The sequence below is a fragment of the Leptonotus elevatus genome, chromosome 11 (genome assembly GCF_054856555.1).
Source record: "Leptonotus elevatus isolate MCC_2025b chromosome 11, RoL_Lele_1.0, whole genome shotgun sequence".
Taxonomy (NCBI): domain Eukaryota; kingdom Metazoa; phylum Chordata; class Actinopteri; order Syngnathiformes; family Syngnathidae; genus Leptonotus; species Leptonotus elevatus.
In genome coordinates, this window is record NC_141249.1 from 20,326,337 (window position 1) to 20,350,316 (window position 23,980).

Genomic DNA, 23,980 nt, shown 5'->3' on the forward strand with positions numbered 1-23,980 from the left:
TTTTTGAAAATACACACATTTATTTAAAAAAAAAAATGCTGCATTTCTTTCTTGACAGTAATGACTAAAACTAAAGCTTTTATCATTGTATTTATAATTAGTGTGAAATCTTTTTTTTATACTTATTTTTAATTGAATTGTGATTTATTATTGTTTATTATTACGGTACATTATGTTCCATGTTTTATGTAATGAAATAAACTAGTATATTAATATGTATATATAACTAACAGGGACACACACAAAAAAAGGTGTGTTATGACATTTCAACCAATAGATGGCAGCAGACTGTTCTCCAACTATTGGAGGACGCTTCATTTATCCTAATGTCCTATTTTATTATATTTTTAAATCGTCAGTGTCACACACACTCACTAAACATCCGTCTTTGAGAGTCAGTGACCTCTCACCAAATTATCAAGGGTCTTAAGGCGGATGTCACCATGCTAACACACTTCTACCATTTGACTTGTATGCATTTTATGGGGGCCGCCGTCGCCGTTTTGACCCCCAAATGGACTGTGCCAACAAGGCAAACCTCACCCAATCAACATCGCTCATTAAAAAGGATGGGATGAGTGATAAGTGTGGATTCTTGCATAGGGAGTGATGGCAGTATTGTGCGCTTGTGTGTGTGTAATTACAAGCCCTTTATGGAGACAGCGTTCCAAAAGTCAAAGGTTAGCCTCCTCTGAGGCTACGATAGGGAAAACACACACATCCCCCTCCCACCCCCAGCCATCCTACTGGTACACTTTGCAGGCTAAGGTCAAGGTTTCATTAAATATACAAAATAAAAAGCACTGCTGTTCTTTCCACACAGGCTATCAGCATCTGCGGTGATAAATAGATATTAAAATCCACACGGCCACCACAATTTTATTGGCTGTGTCGCCGCCAGATAAATGATGATGCCGTTAATAAAGTCGCTCAAACGCAGCCGGGCGAAGGCACTAGAAGAACAGGCGGCATATCTGGAAACACGAGTCGATTACATTTCAGTCAATGAGCTGCATTTGATTTATTTGGTTAATTTTCTCTCGCTCTTAATATATATACATATATATATATATATATATATATATATAGTGTATGTGTATATATATTTAAAGTTTTCATAGTCTTATCATGAAAGTGGAAAAATCTTTAGTCATTGATATAATAATTCATAACATTGAGTAAAATTAAAAAGATGCACTGTACTGTAAAAAACAAGTGTGATTTGTGTTGAGGTCATTTTTCTGCCACTAGATGGCATAATTGCATTTGTAAGCCATTGACAGCATTTTTTTTTTCGTATAAAGAGCTGTCTAATCTTTATAACATATAACTTGTGAAATTCTGCACATTTTTAAAATTGTAATATACAACTTGACCCCAGTCTCCACAAATATATGCATTATTTCTACATTTATTACTGCTAAATTTTGACGTGGACGTGTCTGCTGCCTTGCGACTGGAATTCCCCCAGTACATGCTTTCCAAGTAAGCGCGGCCATTAAACGTGCGTTTAAAAAAAATTGTGGTGTTAAAGGAGCTTTAAATTAATTTAAAATTAACGTACTAATTTTCTCACCCCAAATATATATATGAAATTGTTGTTCTTATTGATCCCAATTGTCCCGGTTTGCGTTGATCCGAGTTGACACTGCCCAATGGTCGGGTACATGCAAATTCTTGGATGATGCAACGTATTGCCTCTCTTCTCATGTTGCAGCGGGACTTTACAGGTCTAAAGGTTGTTCTAGTAAGAACATTAATTGTCACATTTTCCATAGCCAAACTGCCACCACTACGTTGTAAAACACGTCATAACATTATCAACCCGTTGAACCCTGCTTTTTTTTATTAATTTATTTTTTATAAGTGAAGGATTAGAGCCATCTTCTTTTCTTTTCTTTTTTTTTAAACCTAACAGAGTACCTAAGCTAACCTCCCTGTGAAACATTAACTCTTTTTCACACCATTTATGGCAGTCGCAACGGACAATGTTGTTGCTGTGCCTATCAAGGGCCCGTAAATGCACTTCTAATGAGTAATGCATGTGCAAGGCCATGGCTGTGTGTGTGTGAAAGTGAACATCTGAAATGTAATCATTTTGGATATGAAATACAGCGGTTTAATTATTGTCATGATTTATGCTTGTGACTCAAAACACTCATATCTCAAACATTTGTGCTCAGGGGGTCACATTTGATTTTTTAAATTGACAGATGGGCCAGGTAGATGATGAAAAAAAACCTCATTATTTATTTATTATTATTCATTCATTATTACTCATTATTATTTATTTTTCAATGCATTTTTTTTTATAATTTATTTAATAAATGTTGCTGAATTAACCAAAGTTGCTGATGACGTAGTGGCTCACTTGCCTGACTTGTCTGCAGGCAGTGTGGGAGAGATGGGGGTGGGGCAGAAACAGAGAGGGAGTAACAGAAAAAAAAAGAGAGAGAGAGAGGCCCAAGGGGAGAAACGGAGAGAAGGGGGGGGGTGCAGAGACGGAGTAACAGAAAGAGAGAGAAACAGAAAAAGAGACAGTGAGAGAGTGAGCGAGGGGGAGCGAGACTGAGAGGGAGCAACAGAAAGAAAGGGAGAGAGAAAAAAAGAGGGAGAAACAGAAAGAAAGAGGGAGAGAGAGAAAAAGAGGGAGAAACAGAAAGAAAGAGGGAGAGAGAAAAAAAGAGAGAAACAAAAAAAGAGAGAGAGAGACCCAAGGGGAGAAACGGAGAGAAGGGGGGGTGGGGGTGCAGAGACGGAGTAACAGAAAGAGAGAGAAACAGAGTGAGCGAGACTGAGAGGGAGCAACAGAAAGAAAGAGGGAGAGAGAAAAAAGAGAGGGAGAAACAGAAAGAAAGAGGGAGAGAGAAAAAAAGCGAGAGAGAAACAGAAAGAAAGAGGGAGAGAGAAAAAAGTAAGGGAGAAACAGAAAGAAAGAGGGAGAGAGAAAAAAAGAGAGGGAGTAACAGAGTGAGAGAAAGACTGAGAGGGAGAAACGGAAAGAGGGAGAGAGAAAAAAAGAAAAAGAGACTGAGTGAGAGAGAGGGGGGAACAGTGAGAGAAAGAGTGGGCGGGAGTAACAGAAAGAGAGAGAGAGGGAGAGAGAGAGAGCGAGGGGGAGAAGCAGAAAAAGACGGAGAGGGAGTAATAGAAAGAGAGGGAGGGCCTGAGAGAGAGATGAGCATACGTGTGTAGCCGACCTTTGCACCCAGTCTGTGTGTGTGTGCGTGTGTGTGTGTGTGTGTGTGTGTACCATGTGGCAGACCTATAAGAGCAGCATGCCGGGCCGGCCGACCCGTAGCAACAGGTGCCCCAGGTGCAGCGTCCCGTCCCTTTTCGGCTTTCGGAACCCGGCAGCAAGTGGCGTGACCTCCCTCGGGTCTGCTGGTAATAAGAAAACAGGGAACGGCACGGCAGCCCAGGAAATAACTCACTTCAACATTCATTCATAAAGCTATCGCACTCAGGTGAGTCTCACCGGAACCGGCGGGGAAATGTTGTCAGATTGTGCTTGATTTGTAAGGGCCGGAAAAAAGGCCTAATTGGAGGCAATAGGATCTTTTTGAAATTGTGTTTGCAATTCTCTGCACTTTTGAATTGTGGCCAAACACTTCATAGAGAAACTTTTTTTGTCAACAGTCCAATTCCCTCCGAGGCATGTGCGACTTCTATCTGTGAATCACTTCTTTTCATCCAAAACAAAATCGTAAATGATGAATTTATTTTTGGACGTAAGTAATCAGAAAATGGAGAAAATACGCATTTGTCATGATTATTTAAGCTCATGTGAGGTTAAAAAAAAAAAAAAAAAAAAACCTTCAAAGGAACTAAGTTTCAGAAACTTCTGACATTCTCATACACACCAGTAGTAGTTTGCCTCTTTGATGCTACCTCCAAAGGCATAAAATTGCCTGGTTAGCTTGTAGGATAGTAACACTTATCTTGTCTATCAGAAATTCCCTCACACAAGCAACGATGTGCCTCTTTTACAGTTCGGATCAAATCTCCAAAAGCGGAAAAATGTCGTCTTTGAATTGCTTACAAGGCAACATGGCAGGAAAAATGACACCCTTGCATTCCCTTGCACACAGTCAGCGTCCCGCCTCCTTTATGGTTTGGATTACCCCCACAATACCCCTCCCCCACCCGACCTCCGACCCCCCCCCCCCCCCTTCCCCCTCGGAGCCAGATAATTACAGCTGTCGTTTTTTGGATACAGTAACAAAAATTGCTTACAGACGGTCTGCTGTTCCAGGAATTCTGTTGCACGCAACGGACTAAACGGTGATTTCTTTCACTAGATCCAGTCATGGGGCCCAGGCCACAAGTGGGGGCTGAGTCGTCCCCCAGCTTTGGTATGTCGCACTCCACCCGACACGTTGAGCCTCCATGTTGTTTCCTCTCTATAATGCTCCTCCCTCGCAGAAGACAAAGATAAGCGCGGGAAGGACATGCTGTCGGCCTACTCCACCGTGGACCTGGTGAACGATGACGCGCCTGAAGAGGACCCGTGGGACCTGCCGGAGCTCAAGCAAGTGGGTGTCCAGTGGTCAGGTGAGATTGTTTGGGCTGAGAAAAAGGTCCTGGTCTGCTTTTGTCAAAATTGTATTTGCGTTCTTCTGAAATTTTTTTCAGAAACTCAGCCCCTGAAGACGTTTTCTTTAAATTGCATGAAATTTGGTAGGCAGGTCTGTCAAGAGAAGAGTCACAAAAAAGTCTCAAGAACCCATGCTTTAAAATGCACATGAAGTCTGTTATTTGGATTTGAATGTCAGATTCCTGGGGTGCACCACAGAGCTTCGGTCTAGGTCCTCTTAAAATCCAAATTGTCACATGAGTCTGCAGCGCCAGCAAAATTTAGAAAGTAGCCCTCAAAGCTAATTTCATCTTCTTCCAATTCTCTGGAACTCATGATGCAAAATGCAAAATAAATCTGCCGTTTTCTTTTGAAGTGGTCATTTTGGTGACCTGTAGATATTTTGTCCAATTGCTACCAAATTTTAACCAAATGCTATTGAATCACTTCACAATTTTTTTAATGCCATTTCCCAAAGCTGGTTTATTTCATTCAGCATTATGGAATTTGGTAGGACTGTCTCTCATGGCCAGAACTACCAAACAAAAACAGTCTCTGGATGTCTCTTACCCTAAAATTTGGTTGGCGTGTCTGTCATGAGTAGACCCACAGAAAAATCTCAAGTCATGCCTGTGGAGATTTGGATGAAAAGAGTTTTCAAAGCTGGATACTTACCAACATGCAACTGATACGATCAGGACGGGACTGGCCCGATTCCTGACCACGCAGCTCTACCACTAATGTTCATTGGTTCCGTTTGATCTCTATAATGTAAATGGATGAATGGGGCTGCTCCTTCTAAATTGTGGGCCGGCCTCTCGGGGTAAAATGGAGTCAATTCATAATTGAATAGCACCACATCAACCCCAAAGGACACTGGGCCTACCAGGCATTTGTCCCGTACGCCAGATGGCCAGTCCAGTCATCCTTCCTCTTGTGGACCACCGAAACCAGTTTTACAATTCCAAAGTTGACCTTTCTGGTGTTTACCAACAAGAAACCACATTATCCTTAACAAGCTGGCAAAACTGTTCCGTCCGTTCGGATCGCAAGTGGTGCATCTTTGATCCTCACCATGGTGCGATCCTTTCAGATCTGGACACCAAGGGCAAGATCCTGCGAGTGTTGATCGCCATCATAAAGCTGGCGCTCCTCCTCGGACTCCTCTACTTGTTCATCTGCTCGCTGGACGTGCTCAGTTCGGCTTTCCAGCTGGTCGGAGGTGAGACGGACGTTGGAAGATTTGGACGCGTTTCCGGCAGTGAGGCCGCCGGAGACGCTCCCGGGGGATCATCTTTGATGTTTTGTGCGCAGGCAAAGCCGCCGGAGACATCTTTAAGGAGAACGTGATCCTGTCCAACCCGGTGGCCGGCCTGGTGATCGGGGTCATGGTCACAGTGTTGGTGCAAAGCTCCAGCACATCGTCGTCCATCGTGGTCAGCATGGTGTCCTCTGATTGTAAGCACCGAGGCGCTTGATTTCGATGATGCTGTCCTTCTTGACGTCTTTGATATTGTTTTTGATATTATACAGGTTTTGAAAACATACCCTTTCCCTTTAATGATCTTTGATTCTACGCCTCATCTCATCTCATCGGGAGCCTTTTTAGCCTCGGCCTTTAATGATTATGAAAACCTGTTTTGTCAGAGACTAAAAATCGTCTTTGATGTTGCCATTAGGACGCACATTTAGAGCGATGCGGTGGTTGTTGAAAACTCAATTGCCTTTGACATTTGAAAACACGGCCATTCATTTTAATATGCACGCAGAGTTCTCCATATCGACAGGTGTTTTGACCAAAACAAAGAATAGGTTGTCTTTCATCAGAAAAAAAATAGTTTTGAGTCAGGCGATCATTTTTAATAATCGTAATTAATCGCATGACTTCAATAGTTAACTCGCGATTAATCTGAAATTGTATATTTGTTGTAAATGTACAATAAAATATTTTTTTCCAAGTTTGTATACTCTTAACATAAAAGTGGATTTTTTTTTTTAAACTAATAGAAATATGACTGGATCTTTAAAGAATCGTTACAGTCATTTCATAATAATTCATCAAATTAAAAAGATGTACTGTACGGTAAAAAGGTGTGTGTGGTATTGATTTGCGTTGAGGTCATTTTTCTGCCACTAGATGGCATGGTTGCATTTGTAAGACGTTGGTGACAGCTGAGTGCATTTTTCTTTTCTTATTAAGAGCGATCTAATCTTTAACATGAAGTAACTTGTGAAATTCTGCACATTTTTAAAACACAACTTGACCCCAGTGTCCACAAATATATGCTTCCTTATTAAATTTATTACTGCTCAATTTTGACGTGGACGTGTCTGTTGCCTTGCGACTGGAATTCCCCCATGCGTGCATTAAAGCAGGAACTTTAAATGAACTCAAAATTAACGCACCAATTTTGACACCCCTAGCAGACCAAAACAAAGAATAGGCTCTCTTCTTTTACGAAAAAAAAAAAGTTTGCTTCAAGCTTATTCTGGTAGTCAAATGTTTTCAACAAAAGCACTTTTTTTTTTTTTTTGCAGTGCTTGAGGTCAGGTCCGCAGTGCCCATCATCATGGGTGCCAACATCGGAACGTCGGTCACTAACACCATCGTGGCCATGATGCAAGCAGGCAACCGCAACGAGTTCCGCAGGTAAACGAAAAATAGCAATTTTTTTTTTGCTGTTTGGCACGCACATACGTTGGAGAACGTCACGGCGCATCTCCGCCGTCCAGGGCCTTTGCCGGCGCCACCGTGCACGACTTTTTCAACTGGCTTTCCGTGCTGGTGCTGCTGCCCCTGGAGGTGGCCACGGGGGTCCTGGAAAAGCTCACCCTCCTCATCATCCAGTCTTTCCACATCCAGTCGGGGGAGGATGCGCCCGATCTGCTGAAGACCATCACCAAACCGCTCACAGACTCAATTATCCAGGTAGAGAAAAATCAAAGGGACTCTCCTTGACAAGCTTGCAAATTAAAAAAAGATGAGTAGGAGGAATTTGGCTTTCATTATATTTAATTATACCTTTTGACATCCAAGTACTGTATTCTTATTATTTTTTAAAGCAACCGCTTTTGAACCCCTGTTCATATGCAATGGCTGAATGAATTGTTATCAACACTGCTCGGTTTGGATTGACAGTCTGAAGGCTGTTATTTCAGGTGACCATTTAGACCAGGGGTCTCAAACTGAGGGTCCGGGGGCCTTTTGTGGCCCGCTTGACAACGTTCTGTGGCCCTCTACTTGGCCTCCAAAGTTGATTATTAGCGCAGACACCACCTTTTTTGCCATGTCATTATCCTGGGCGCTTATGCGGTTCAGAGTCATGAAAGCTTTTAGAGATGGTAAAAGTACTGACATTCTCTACTTGAGTAAAAGTATAATTACTTGTGTAAAATACAACTTTGGTAAAAGTACTCACTCAAATAAAATAAAAAAAAGTACAGGCTCGGAAATGTACTTTACGAGTAGAAGTAAAAAGTATTTTTACCGAATGTTTCCAGTGAAAAAGTAGTCTAAAAAATAAATACTCAGGAAAGTACCAAGTACTGGACAAAACTACTGAATAGAGTTTACTTCGTTACTTTCCATCTTTGACAGCTTTTGGCAAATCGAAATTCTGACGTGACATCAAGCGGAAGGAAAACCAGTTCCAACTAGTGCCAGTTATGAAAAGTTGGTAACGAGAATTTCAAGAAAAACATGCGACACAATTTTTTGAGCACAGGGGCATCCGACATGTGTTGAACTTGCGGGAAGTTACTCAACTAGACCATGCTGAGGAGTATGCGGGGGGATGAGCGAGAGGACCGGGTCACCTGTCTTATTCACGTTCAAGAACCGTTCATATTCTGAACTGTCATTAGTAAACAATGAAGATTGGGATAGTTAGACTTTTTAAATATATTTGAAGTTTTCTAAAACCTGAGGACCCCGCTTCTTTTTGTACGACGATGCCCCAAGTAATTACTTTGGGAATGTTTTGAGCTGTTCCTCCAACGCTGCTATCTCTTCCTTAGTTGGATAAATCGGTCATCAGCGAAATCGCCACCGGAGGTGCCAGAAACAAGAGTCTGATTAAAATCTGGTGCAAGAAGAAAGTTAACACGGTAAGAAAACATGCGTGGATTCTGAACGGAGGGCTCCACTGCACATTACCTTGACTTATAATGCAAAGAAATAAACCGGTTGGTTGTACTAAAAGTGTAACTAGCGATCTGATCCCACGATCGGAAATAGCGGATGGCGTCATTTTCAGCTAATCGTAATTGTTACAAATAACAGCTGCGTTGGATAATATAATATACGTATATGTAACCCGGCATAGCAATATGAGTCACAAGTCGAATTGTTTAGAATTTTTTAAGCGAATTTACTGAAAATGCGCAAAACGGACATGCGACTTATGTCCGTTTCCATCTGTTCTTCCTTTATTGAGAATATTGAGAGGGCACTCCGCTGCTGTAGGTGGCGCTATACACCATAGAGATGTGATCCACCAGTACTTTAAAAGAAGAACAACCGTGCGTTTCTTTGCTGTTTTCCATCTAATATTTGCTTCTTTAATGAATTTCAAAAATATTTCTGTTTCGTCGTCCCCCCCAAACATACCTTACTTTATCGTCCGCCATTGCTTTGGGACTACAAGCGTACGTGTGACGTATTATCCGGTCAAAACGTGCGACGTGTATCCGGCCTTGACAGCATTTATTCGCATTTTCCTTTTTTCCGATAACACTTCAAAATCCACCCCCTCCAAGCGGCAAAACTTTTTTTTTGCGAATTGTAGGCCCTTTTTCGAATTTCTAGCGCCTCCATTCAGTTTTATTTTCACATTTCTTGAAAATTCTAATAAATGTGGGTGGATGGAAACCCCACTACAGAAATAAGGCTTTGACATAATCAAAACGAGAAGGATCACAGTTTATAATTTGACATATCAAGCATTGCGCTACGCTACTCACTACATCATTATTGCTCATTACATAATTTCCATGGATACGAATAGGTAGATATGACATACGCCCTTTTAGCCACGTGCCTATTACGCTACTCAAATGAACCAATCAGAGGCCGGCATTTTGGGGTCACAAACTCTCGAATAGCAACTGTTGCTATGCTAAAGTTTATTTATGGAAAAATTCTGTGTATTCCTGGCCTAATCTGAGCTCATAATGATGTAGAATTGTGAAACTAGTATTAATTTGGCAAAACGGAATTGTCCGCTTTAAACTGGACCCGTACCGTATGTTTGTGAGTCCCAAGAAGTAAAAGTTTGACCTACTGAACCAATATTGACTCTTGTAATCTTCCCTTGGGACTTCCGATTCATTTTGTTATGCTGGGTCGCACATTGCAGGGCGACTTAAAAACATCGACCGTACATTCTAACCCTCCAACGTCCTTGATACGAACATTGGAAAACACGAGTGCGCATTCCGATGGCTTGCTATCTTTCAAAAGAGGAATGCAGTGATGTACAATGTCTGCTGCAAATAATTTGCATCTCTCTTGGGGAAAATGAAGACTTTCTGGAACGAGACCGTGACCATCTGCCCCGCCGGCGCCGCCTGCTGGGAGGAAGGCAACCTAACGTGGACTGAGATGAACACCACTTGGACGGACTACCAACAGAAATGTAAGCCCCGCCTCCCTGTCTTTTGGTGAACACCTGAAGTGTAACTGGAGACAAATGACCCCTCTTCCCCCGAACCCGGCGGCGACCCGCTTGGACAATGACCACCTTTGACTGGTCTTGGTTGCTGACTCTGCAAATACCTTCTACCTGCTCAATGAGGCTATTCATGCTAATCGGAGCGCCTGGCTAAACACAACCCAGTCTGGAATTGAAAGTGAATGATTGTTTTGTGGACCACCAGTTGGATAACGGCAACTGACGATATAAAGAAGACGTAAATAGTGAGAGAGGTCAACTTAACCAGATAGCAATGACAACAGCGACATGGAGGAACGACAAACACATCCTGAGGAGTAACTTAGTACAAATGCACATTATTATTTCACTCATTCACTGCCATTGACGACTATAGACGTCAAAAATTCATGAGAAGTATTTCTATTAAAAAAATATATATTTTAGTAAAAAAAAATATGAAAACCTCAAATGTTTTTTTTGTACATTTAGAACAGATATAAAATAATCATGCGATTAATTACGATTAAATGCCCCTTATTTTTATTTTTTTTTTTAAATTAGGCCCGTCAGGTAATTAATCACATGGCTTCACTAGTTAACTAACGATGAAAATGTTCTAAATTTACAATATTCTTTTTCTAGGTTTTCATACTCTTGTTGGCAAAAGTGGGAAAAAAAAATAATAATAATAATAATATGAATAATTCAAATAAATTTTTGACGTCTATAGCCGTCAATGGCAGTGAATGAGTTAAGAGAAGTGTTTCATGCCAGCTCCAAGAATGATTTGTGAAGTTGGGTCTCATACAAGAAAAGGTGTTAGCGTTAGCTAATTTAGCATTTTTTTTTTGCCAGTCCGTTCCGAACGTTAGCAAAGCATTTGGATCACATTGTTTTGACATTAAAAAAGTCGAACCAACCACATCCAGCTCTTAACATGTAACAACGTCCATGTTGTCCTACTATGCAAGTTAATACGAGAGGGAAAATATTTCCAGATTTTCCTTGACGGTGTCGTGGTGAAAATACTTTTGCCACCCCGCGCTCGCAGGCTCCCATATATTTGTCAACGCCAACCTGCCCGACCTGGCGGTGGGCCTGATCCTGCTGGGTATGTCGCTCTTCATCCTCTGCAGCTGCCTCATCCTCATCGTCAAGCTGCTCAACTCCATGCTGAAGGGCCAGGTGGCTTTAGTCATCAAGAAGGTGCTCAACACAGGTGAAAGATTTGGTTTTTGGTAGTGGGCCTTGTTGTGTTGATGTTGATAACAAACGCCTCGGGGAAAAATATAAAAAAAAAAATTGATGATTTTTCTGCATATAAACGCTCTAAATGACAATATTTGCTTTTGTTTAATTGATTTAAAGAATATGTTCTATGCAGCCCCACTGGTCTAAATATGGTATTCCGACAACGGCCAATCACAGCTCGCCTGTTTCCTGAAGCTGAACTGTGATTGGTTGTTGCTTAAGACCCGAGCAACGTCGATGTCATCTTCAGTCGACAGCAAGTGGCAAAATGGCCGCCCCCCCCCCTGAGATGGATAATTTGCTTCATAACTCATATTCCACAAATGTAATACTAATCGGAATGTCACGTTTAGACTCGTGAGGTCACATATTTATTGCCAAGAAATGTTTTAAGGTGGACTTCCTTTTCGACACCTTTTAACATTGCGCCTGTTTGATAGTCAGCACATCTACTTTGGTGGTGATGCTTGATGAGCAAAGCAGGCACAGCCACACCTGACGCTTGACAAACCCCACCCTCAGGCTTCCCTTTTCCTGAACGGTGTGAAGACGAAAGCTCAGGGACAAAAACCTGTCGCGACCCGACTTGCGCGCACCGCGTCTACGTCACGGCGATCACATGTCATCTTTTCTGTGATTCCCCCCCCCCCCCCCCCCCCCCCGCAGACTTCCCCTTCCCGTTCACCTGGGTTACCGGTTATATCGCAATCGTGGTGGGCGCCGGGATGACCTTCATCGTTCAGAGCAGCTCCGTCTTCACGTCGGCGATAACGCCTCTTGTCGGTGAGTTTTGGACTGCGGGATTTGGCCCGTATCGTTTTTTTTTGTGTGGCCCGTAATCGACTGCCGGTGTAAAAGGTGTTCCCCTGCCTCTCTCAAAGTCACCTGGGATCGGTGCCGGCTCACCCGCAAACCTCTTGAAGATGAGCGTTACAGAATGGATGTGTGTTTGGATGGTTTGAAGGGCGGGGCTCTTTTGTCATCAGATTCTCCTCAGATGGAAGAGAACGGTTGAATCAAGGCAACTGGAATGTTCATTTTGTTGTCGGTGCTGGATTTCACTGTCCTTTCTTTTCTTTGATCCTTCCTCGGGTCTCCTGACAACCTCACGACTCTATTGGGTTTAGGTGAACGGTATGGGATTTTTAATAGGTTTTAGGTAAACAAATGAGTACACACTCACACGCACGCACACATGCACATACAAAATTAAAAATTAAAAAATATTGAAAAAAGAGAGAGAGCAATGATGATGACATGTCAAATCGGTAAAATTACAGAATGAACGAATACGGAGCTCTCCCGAAAAAAAAAAGAAAAAGGAATGTTCTTTTTGTTGAACTCACCTATAATCTTAAAGGTTTCTTAAATTCAATATTTTGTATGCTGTCTTGTGGCAAATCAGCTCAAAGCTACTCTTCCCATAGAATGAGGTCATCTTTGGATTTTTCTTTTACGCCTCTTTCAAACGAGAGGACCGAAGGACTGAAGAACCCGATGGCATGTCTTCAACGAACCAGATCTGCTTTTGTGGATTTCCGTGATCTGGATGACTAAGAATCTGCAAGGATATCTAAGACAAGCATTTGGTTAAAAAAGCTGAGGACATGGTGGGCAGGAACAGGAACAGGAACAGGAACATGCTTGACAAGAAATCAGGTCCTCAGTCAGGAGCAGAGATAAAACGGCATTTCTCCTTGACTTGGTCCAATCATCATTTCTCAGGTTCCCGCGGACACCTCCTGGTGGGACGTACCAGGGACAACCCCTTAAATCCCAGACACTCTACGGCCGAAACTCGTTTGGTATTTTCGTACCCGTGATCTTGGTCTCTCGGGCAAGCGGATGAGGATGGGAATGTAGACTGGCTAGGAATTACGAGAACTTTCTTCGCCATGACCAACCTGGTCCAGAGTCTGAATCCCTGCTGACTCAGGATCTCATCCCTGCCCTGGTTTTCCACAGTCTCAGATTTGGACGTGCAGAGTTCAAATATCTCGGGATCATGTCTGGAATGATGCAGAGTCTGTGTCGGAATATCGCGGGGGAAGATTTGGCCGATCTACGAGTTCTGGAAAGTCGGCAAAATAGTGAAAGCTTCTTCCAAAACTCTTGTCTTCTCGCTAGGTATTGGCGTCATCAGCCTTGAGCGGGCCTATCCTCTAACTTTGGGCTCCAACATCGGAACCACCACCACAGCCATCCTTGCGGCGATGGCGAGCCCCGGGGAAAAGCTGGCCAATTCGCTGCAGGTACAAGAGAAGAAGACGTCTTTGTCGCGTTTACCATTTTGAGGTCTAATCGTCTGCATTTCTCGCCAGATCGCGCTCTGCCATTTCTTCTTCAACATCATGGGCATCATGTTGTGGTACCCGATCCCGATCACACGGATACCCATCAGGCTGGCCAGGGGTTTAGGCAACCGCACAGCGCAGTACCGCTGGTTCGCCGCCTTCTACCTCGTCCTGTGCTTCCTGATTTTGCCCCTCACCATATTTGGCCTGTCGCTCGCCGGCTGGCAAGTCCTGGTGGGCGTCGGGGTGCCCATCGCGGTCCTCGTCATCTTCGCCGTCGTGGTCAACATCCTGCAGTCGCGCTGCCCTCGCGCCCTGCCGGGCTTCTTGCGCACCTGGAACTTCCTGCCGCGGCCCATGCGCTCGCTCGCACCCTGGGACAACCTGGTGACCTCCTGCATGGGCTTCTGCGGCCGCTACTGCTGCTGCATCTGCAAGTGCTCCAACTGCTGCCAGAAGGACGAAGCGACGCGCAAGAAGAGCCTGGAGATGTACGACAACCCGGCCGCCGTAACGGACGGCGGCCCGAAGGTCATCGAAGGAACTCATCTTTAAAAGCACCGAAATGTGTACAATTGTGAACGGTCATCTCTTGACGTTTAATGATTGCCCTGACTGGACGCTGTAATCTCAATGTTGGGCTGCTATGAACTGTCTTAAAACACTGGACCTGGTGAATACTTGTCTATGTAACCTCCGAATGCTAGCTACACTCCTTTTGGGACTTTTTGTATTTTCTGTATGGATGGGAAAAAAAAATTCTCTGAATGTTAAATGTAGAATGTATGTCTGTTTTCCTTCAATATTTAAGACCAAAAATGTGTTGATAAATTAACTTCTTTTTTTTAAAGTAAAGTCTACTCTTTTGTCATTTATTTAGGGACTGCATTTGCTCTGCTATCAAAACAATGTGTTCCCACGTCTTTGCTAACGTCGTTAGAAAAAATCGATTCGGCAATATATCGCGATATTACAGCGCGCAATTCTCGAATCGATTCTTAAACAGAATTTTTTTTATGGGAATATTCAACAAAACGTACTTACTTAGGTTTAGGATTCACACATTAAGCATGGAAGAATGTTATATTAATGGAACATTAAGCCTTTAATATTTGATTTCAGTGCTGTTCAAACATGAAACAGACTGCAACCTGTTTGTTAAATGCAGTGGCTCCGTTATAAGCCTGAATTGTCAGATAAATAAATTTTCATACAAATCTTACAGTGTACATGTACAAGTTTACTGATTAATATTTTCTAAATTTGAGTTTTTAAAAAAAATCGCAATAACAATTTTTTGGATTCGTATCGGGATTAATCGAATCGAATCGTGACCTATGAATCTTGAAATGAATCGAATCGCCAGGTACTAGGCACTTCACACCCCTAATAACTACCGTAATTATTCTTGGATCCAACACCATAAAAAAAACGAGCAATTCTCTCAACAAAGGCAACGGATGAAGAATGTATTGCTCAAGGTTAGCGTTCGTCTCGTCGCTCCATGTCACTGCAGTCCCGCTTTTTCCTACCTAATAAGTCGGCAAGATCTCATCAAGATCTCAAGGACGGTTGACTTTCACTCTCTTTATTTAAATAATAATAAAATAACAATACCAAAAATCATGAGCACAAAACTGAGGTACGCCCCAAACCATATGTATGTAAATACATACAGTATATATGTATAGATAAGCTCATAAATTATGTATATTATGTATAAGTTTTGCTGGCGTTGGGCCAAAACTTTGTACCTCACTTTTTAAGACCCCAAAAAACACGTTTTTTTTTCTTTTCCAACCATTAACATTGCATCATCAAAAAGCACAAGCTGGTCGTTAACTCATTCACTGCTATTGACAGCTATGAACATCAAAAAATTCATTTGAACTATTTCTATTAGTTTACATTTTTTTTCCACTTTTGTTAACAAGAGTATAATAAGTAAGTAACTAATAAGTACAATTTTTGATTTATCGGGAGTTAACTAGTGAAGTCATGCGATTTATTACAATAAAAAAATGTCATCGCCTGTTTAGATGATTATTAAAAATTAAGGGCGTCAGGCGATTATTATAATTTTTTACTTCAATAGTTAACTCACGATTAATCACAAATTTTATATCTTCTAAATGTACAATAAAAAAAATCTAGGTTTTCATACTCTTGTTAACAAAAGTAGGAAAAAAAAGTAATACTATTAGAAATAGTTTAAATAGATTTTGGACGTTTATATCCGTCAATGGCAGTGAATGAGTTAATTTGCAAAAATGACACCCACACGTGTGGACTGAACAAAAGTATAGATTAAATAATAATAATAATAATATAATATGAAATTTTCCAAATTGTGATTTACGAGGTTTTTGGCCTGAGGTACTGAATCTAAATATTAAGTTGCAGATGCTGGTACTTGCGGTATTCTTTGGTACGCTTGATTATCAGACCCGATAAGTACCCACACACAAACACACACACGATTGATAACAGCTTGATTGCTTTTCATATCTGATGTGCCTTTGAACAGAAACTTCATAGAGTGTCATCCAGCGACTTTTCAATCTGCAGATCATTCTTTTGTTCTCTTGGAATATTTATTGTGCACTTTTAGTGCCTTAATAAACATTTGTAAAAAAAAAAATACCTTAAGAATCCCGATTTACAGAGTATGTCCAATTTTTAAGTCTTTGCGAACTCAGCCCGTTTCGAGAGGTAGTCCTGTCCCTGTGCAATACCGAGTACGGCATAATTAACCATGTCCGAGGGGGTTTTGACGATGCGAGCAGCGACTGCGAGCCCGTGAAAAGGAAAATAGCAAGATTTTTTTTGTTGACTTTGTTTTGCTTCAATTGAGTTGTTTCCATATGTTCTCCTCAAAGTCCTTTTTTTGGGGGGAGAAATGCATTCAAATCACATCGGTCGCAATGTTCCCGTGGACTTAACGAGTCCAAGGACATCACTTTATTGATTGCGGCCAGTCCACGTAAACAGCGTATTTTATTACTGCAAGAAGTTATTAGATGACATGATTACAACATTTGGTACATCTGCGCAATTCAAGTAGATAATAGGCCACAACTCGCTGGAGTCTTTTTTTGCGGGATTGAAAAAGAATCCAAACAGGAAATAAAAAGGAGAGTCATGGTGCAAATAATTGCATGTAGCAATTTTGCATCTTGGGTGTATTTAATAACATTCAGCATTCAGATTTAGAATGTATAACGCAAGTGATTTTTGTTTGTGAATGAAATATTAATCAAATTGATTTATTTAAGCTCAGAAGCTGTTTGGGTTGAAGCAGTTTGGTATTATCTGAACATTTCTTAAATAAATAATAAACATTTTGGGGAGGTAAATTGCTTCATCTCTTTTTGTTTAGTGTAAGTGATTTTTTTTTTTTAAGATTTAGTTGAAAATTATACAAAACACATTTTGTCCAAGGCATTATTTCCATTAAGTTTGAATTTAAGTGATTGTTTTGATAACTCATATTTTGAAATTTTTGTACGATTTCTGATGCATTAGATTTCATTCAAAATTCCCATTTTGGAAAGAAAAAAAGGTCATTTTATGTCTACTTTGATTCATTTCACCCAAGCAAAGGTACTATTTTTAATAAATAATAAACATCAAGTGAATTTTGGTGAAATTATAGCTAAGCGTTACATTTTTGACCTGGGAATTAAATTTGATTTATTTATTTATTTTTTTACGAAAAAGAGAAAGTGTTGGGTTGCATTTGGAGATAATTGTGACAACTTAAAATATTTTTGGGAATCAGTCCAAGTGTATCTCACTGAGGCATGCTAGCTTTTATTTTATTTCTTTATTTATTTTTAAATAACAAATGTAAAATAATTTGACAGTAAATGGGGATGTTGTTTGTGTGAGTGGGTTTTTAGTGTGTGCACATTTTTGTATATTTTTGTGTGTGTGTGAAAATCAATAAATATATTAAACACAAATATAAAATAAAATTTAAAAAAAATTAATGAATGAATAAATAAATAAATATGTCAGACAATTCCTACCCATGAGTAATGTAGGCTTTATGTTCACTTTTAAGAGAACCAATTTTATGAGGGGGGGGGGGGGCATTTTTGAGTAAATGGCTTCATTTTCGTGTGTCTGCGGTCATCGAATCTTTGTCGACACTGGTATGCATTCCCTCCTGCACAATATTAAAATAAGATAAGAAGAAGATAAGACTTGATTTTAAAAGCACATGAAAAATGTTCGTCAGGATTTACAGGCCGCTTGCGGGCGTCTACGTTTTAACGCTGCAAAGTCAATGTCTCATCAAGTCTCATCAAATCGTAAAGTGTAATCTTCTCCTATCATGTTCACGTGGCAGGGATGATCTGCAAACAATAAAAACGTTGCGGGAGGACACCCCCGTTGGTTGGATGCCTCCTGGATCTTATGTAAGATGTTTTGACTGCTGTCTTATTGCCCATAAAAGCCGTGATTTGATTGCAATGGCTTTTAACGGCAAACAGGTGACGAGACGCTCGTATCGCCCTTTTACCCGTATCATTCATTTGTGACGCGTCCATCCCTAGAGGTGCGGCAGATTAAAAATCGATTTGTGATTTTTTTTATTTTAACAAAATTTAAATGACGAACAAGTCCTGCTTTAGCGAATAAAGAAGAAGTAAAAACATGGCAATCTATTATTCTTTTTTTTTTTTTATCACAACACAAGTTGAAGACAGTCACCTCATTTTTAGCTTTTAAAAATATTAGATTTTTAAAGGGAAACCCCCCCAAATCTTGACAATAATATGTTATATGTGACCTAACTCGTCTAAACGTGACATTCTGATTATGATTAATATTACATTTGTGGAATATGAGTTAAGAAGCAAAATCCACCAATCACGGCTCAACTGTTTTCTGAAGCTGAGTTGTCATTGGCCCTGAGTAACATTGATAGCAAGTGGCAAAATGGCCGCCCCCTAAAATGGACAAAAACGGCTGGATTTTGCTTCTTAGCTCATATTCCAAAAATGTAATATTCCTCAGAATGTCATGTTTATACCAGTGAGGTCGCGTATAACATATTATTGTCAAGAAAGTTGATTTCCACTTTAAAAGTTTCTTAATTTTTAAAGGTCATATAACGTTATATCGCACAGTGAACCCAAAAAAATGTCTATACAAGATATCGTATCGTTCTAATGATACAGTATGTGTGTGGTATTGCGTTAGCTTCCTTGCTAAGCTAACGTAGCATGTGCGATGGGAACATAACAGCCAATTTTCCATGACATCATCCTTGTGCCTCACTCTCCAGACATGACCAATCGACGCACGCTTAATCCAACCGTTGGATTAGTGTAACAGCTGAATTGATTGGATTGTTGTGATACTTTATTTTTGACTGAATATTGAATTAATTGCACTCTTTTTTTTTTATGTTGCAGAGGTAACAGAAGAATTGGATTTGGGTAAAAAAAACAAAAAACAAAACAAGGACAGTTGAAGACCGACTGAATCACTGGAAATGCTGCCGACTCGGTCGATACGGTTAGCAGTCTCGCAGATGCAGACGATTTGCCCGGAGCGGTTTCACTGATTCAAGTTCATGGAATCACCAAAAACAAAACCTTCAGATGATTCATTGTATCGGTTCAAAGAGCCAACTCAACGAATCACTGCAGACTAACTAACGTTGATTCTATTTGACATAGCCATTAGATTTCATTTTTATTTGAGAACAACATTGAGTCAAATGACTCACAGAGTGCGGCCAGTGGAGCTTGTCGTTTCTCATGTTAACAGTGGGCGTCAACATCCAAGGTCGTGTCGAGTTCAGCGCTCGCCTTCCACAAAAAAAGTCCAAATATGTGAGTCAACGTCGGGTATCGCCGCAGCGTGAGTGAATGAACAATAATACAATGTGTGGGGTCGCTCACGAATCTTATCAACTTCAGCTTGTTTAAGTGCAGCATCAACAGAAACAAAAGGGGAAAAAAAAACGTGACTGGGTCAAGGTCAGCATAACCAAAAGTAACATGGAGGGGGGAAAAAAATGTCTTGGTTGTGATACAGAATGTTCTTGGCACACTGCGGAATTTTGCTTGTGGGACTTACGATGGGGAAGAAGTGGACGACTCATTCAATCACTTTACTGGACGCCACAAACAATTCTGCAGAGTGGAAACTCATTTCTTTCATTGGAAAGTTTTTTTTTCCCGATGGTCTGTTGAGATTGCCGCTGTTTGGGGTAGCAAAGTTGAGCTGGTAAATTTCCGCCATATGAGGTAATATTGGAATTAGGGGTGCCAGGCCATTCTTTTTTTTTTAATCGTAATTAATCGCATGACTTCAATAGTTAACTCACGATTATTTTAATTTTAAATATTTTTTTCAAAGTTTTAACTTTAACAACTTAATCTTGAAAATATACGACTTTATAATCACAAAAAAATGTCTACTACTTTTTTATTATCACTTATTATAAGCAAGTATAAAATTATTATGATATACATATATGTGTGTCTATCATATAATAGTCATACATATTCATGTTGTATAAATATAATAATAATAATAATTATTATTATTATACATTTAATATTTATGATATATTATAGTATTCCATTGATTAATTTTCAATATCACTTACCCCATTCATAGTTGTGTTGATACAAATTAAAAATACAAATACAACAATCACATTAAGTTAAAAAAAATAAATCAAAATAATAAGTAACACCAGCAAATGTGCAACATTTTTGAAAATGTAACCACAGCCCAATTTGGGGACCATTAGTGTGTGTGTTTTTTAAATTTTATTTGTAATTTATTTATTTATTTAAGTGTACGACGATTAAGAAACTTCTCATGTGACTTATACATATTAAAAACAACAACATTTGGACACCAATTGTCCCATGCCAACAAAATTGTCTCTGAGGCTCCCATCCAAATGTGAGGAAACAGCGTCATCTAGAGGCAAGCAAGGCAACAGCACGTCTCTCAGCAATGACAACAGCCAGCCGCATTAATCCTCCAAAACAGAAGAAGTGCAGATTGTGTTTGAAGAGTGTGACACTCTGGAAATAGCGAAGCGTCTTTCTTCTTTAATGTCTAATTCATGGCCCGCGTCCCATTTGCATTGGCACATATTTCAATTATTAAAATGTAGACATACGCCGCAATTATCAAAGGATGGTTGGTCGGCTCTATAGCATAGTGTAGCATAACATAGAATGTGGCGCAACGTTCTGACTCGTTTCTAGCATCCAGGCTGTCCCCCTTTTGAATGGCAAACAGAGAGACAGAGAGAATCGTGCGCTGACTTCTTCACCTCGTCCTCCAGGGAGAATCGAGTGAAGTGCTTGTCAGACTTTTTACCCCAAGAACCATCTGAAATTAAAATGCTTGGCAGGCAGTCCACAACGAGCGCCGATGTAAGCGCACGCAGCTCGTCACCAGGTGCTAGATTTCATCCCTGGCGGTGCGCTGCCAGGCCTCGACCGCAACGGGCTTCACTTCCTGCTTGTTGCTCGGGGCATTTTCCCTTCAGATTTGTCTTCAGCGAGTGAAATGCGCGCTCGTTTGGATTCAGGGCCGGTGATTGACTTGATTCCACTTTTGTCAACTTGAATAAAACTCTTATTCCATTTGTGCGCAGCGTAACGGCCAAATGCTGCTTCACCGTGTTTGGCCTGAGGCGGCAGACCTCGGAATGCTGCTGGGTTTATATTCAATCAGCATTTCTTTCATGTATCCAGGAGCCAAATCATTCAGTGATTTATAGACCTAGTAGCAGAATTCTATAAATATAAATGGTATAATAAATACAAATTGGTCCATCCAGCTACTACCACCAACCATCATGCGTCTCTGATTATGATGTGATATAATACTATACTATGAAATGCGACACTATACTGTCCTATGCTATGCTACAGCACTGCCGGCCATAGGTGAGAAAAAAAAAGAAGTTTGTCCTTGCTTCGCGTAACAGTGGAGCTGGTGATAAGCAGCAGAACTAATAATAGTAATAATAACAACAATCATAATAAACAGCAGGCACAACGCACTGGCCTGTTTTTATGGCAGCGGTGGCCAACTTTAATTAAGTTTATCGCCGTGCGATGAGATTACGGCCGAGTAAATCTGTCGTCCGCCCAACCCCGCCCCCCCCCAAAGAGCGCTCAGACCGGCGCCGCCGCGATAATGAGGAGTTAGGCGACGGACGCGTCGCGCCGTGCAGATAAACGCCACACGTGCACAGCCAGAGAGGCTGAGGCCAAATGAAAATGGGGAGCACATTTTCGTAGCATATCTGCTGACAATCAGCAATGACGAGGAACCAGGAAGTTATTACTGCGTAATCGTAACTCGTTCGCTAATTTAAACAGATTGCCTTCCCTCGTTTACTAATATCCTTTTAAAACGTTGCAACCGCAGAAGTCGGATAGCATAGCATAGCATAGCATAGCATAGCATAGCATACAATGGAAATTGGAATTCCAAGACAAACTGGAAAACCTTGTCAAATTATATCAAATGCTATGCGATGCTAATCTATGCTATAGTGAAAAAAAGACAATTATCTTAAACAAACATACACTTGACTTGCAAGTCGACGCGTGAGTGGAAAAGTGTGTTGTGGTCACATGAAGCTAACGTGTTCCGTTCTTATGGGAAAATGAAAATGGCCAGACCGCCTTTATGACCGCATATCGCCATGAATATTTCAACACTATTGAATAAAAAGCAGCACATAATATGAAGACACGGCTGCACAACACTTGAATACTGTTTGCTTGCTTGTACATTCAAATGTGTCTTAGTCGAAAGTCACCAAAGTATTTCTCCTTTTGTTTCATTGGCAACCCAGGTTCATTATATTGTGTTGAGGTTGATTGATTTGGGGGTAGGGAAGAATGGAAAAGTAGGTTGAGATAAAAAAAAATATATATATATATATATGTTATTATTATTATTTATTGATATATATTTATCCACCCTAATAATGTCCTTTACATGTAATATCACAATTCTTTATGAGTTGTTTGAATTATCTTCAATCAGTATGGGAAAAAAATAAATAATCAAAATGTTCCAGGAAGTTAAAAGCAAGTAACAGGAAGTGGGGAAAATGTAAAAGGTGACACAAAGATGAGCCATAAATGTGAGGAAAGAAAGATTAAATGAACTCCATAAGCAATTCATGTAACATTTAACAATGTTGTATAAAAAATTATTATTTACAAATTATTTACATTGTGGACAATCAGTGTGGGGGAGAATAAAAAAAAAAAAACGTTCCAGGAAATTAAAAGCAAGTAGCAGGAAGTGGGGGAAACATGAAAGGTGACACAAAGGTGAGCTGGGTGGCAGAAATGTGAGGAAAGAAAAATGAAATGAACTCAATAAACAATACATGTGACATATATAATTAACAATGTTGCATAAAAATTGATTATTTACAGGTTATGTAAATCGTGGACGGATGATTTTTGGACCTTCTTGGACTTCTTTCTGCTGCCTGAAGATCTGTAAACAGCAAAGCTAAGTGCTAACTGCTATTAACTGCACTTCGACTGCTATTTTTTTTTATGCACATGCACCCATGCAAAGTGATTTTCCGTTAACTGCCTAGCAACAAGTGCCCACAAAATCTGAATGAATGTGATCAACTGTTAAAAGTCCAACTTTCATTAGTTAAATCTTTATTAGGATTTTCTGTTTCCTGACAATCCATTGAATGAGCCACTGAGAACTATGATGAGCTACCTTCGTTTTTGTTATTTTTGTAGTTTTATGCCTTCGTTTTATGGCTAATTGCACACTGTTTTGTTTCATATGTTGGATCTTAGTTCGTATCATTGAAGAAAATAAACAAACTGGGATTAGAAAAAAAAAAAGAGTTTTGGAACAGCAGTCCAAACACGTCCATCAAATCTATCAATATTTCAGGAAAAATGATAAATAACATTCACATATTTGTACTTTCTGAGTCTTCCATCATTCTCTCAACCTCACATTCTGCAATTTTGCAGTCTTAGCTGAAACCAGGCCATGTTTTACTGCTGCTGATTACAAAAGTACGGAAAAAGCTAGAAACACACTTCTTTTCTGGTGAAAGAAGAGAGAAACTCTGCTTTGAGAAATATATTTTAACACTTTTTCACATTATTGGCATATGTGAGGGATGATGATAATAAAGTGAGCAGTATCTAAAA

At 40.3% G+C, this 23,980-nt stretch overlaps 1 protein-coding gene across 2 annotated transcripts; it reads left to right on the top strand.

Moving 5' to 3' along the window:
- Window positions 1–2,741: 2,741 nt before the first annotated feature.
- On the top strand, window positions 2,742–14,630 carry slc34a2b (solute carrier family 34 member 2b). 2 transcript variants are annotated; one of them, XM_086088358.1, is made up of 13 exons: window positions 2,742–3,467; window positions 4,302–4,355; window positions 4,426–4,554; window positions 5,670–5,798; window positions 5,891–6,034; window positions 7,115–7,226; window positions 7,310–7,505; window positions 8,594–8,683; window positions 10,101–10,212; window positions 11,282–11,449; window positions 12,148–12,264; window positions 13,609–13,733; window positions 13,803–14,630. In XM_086088358.1, exons 2-13 carry the CDS (start codon window positions 4,310–4,312, stop codon window positions 14,328–14,330), a joined length of 1,896 nt encoding a protein of 631 aa, XP_085944484.1. In that variant the 5' UTR covers window positions 2,742–3,467; window positions 4,302–4,309; the 3' UTR covers window positions 14,331–14,630. The 2 variants fall into 2 exon arrangements, with proteins under 2 accessions (XP_085944484.1, XP_085944485.1); XM_086088359.1 differs by lacking the exons at window positions 2,742–3,467; window positions 4,302–4,355 and having other exon boundaries at window positions 4,435–4,535.
- The last annotated feature ends 9,350 nt before the right edge of the window (window positions 14,631–23,980 follow it).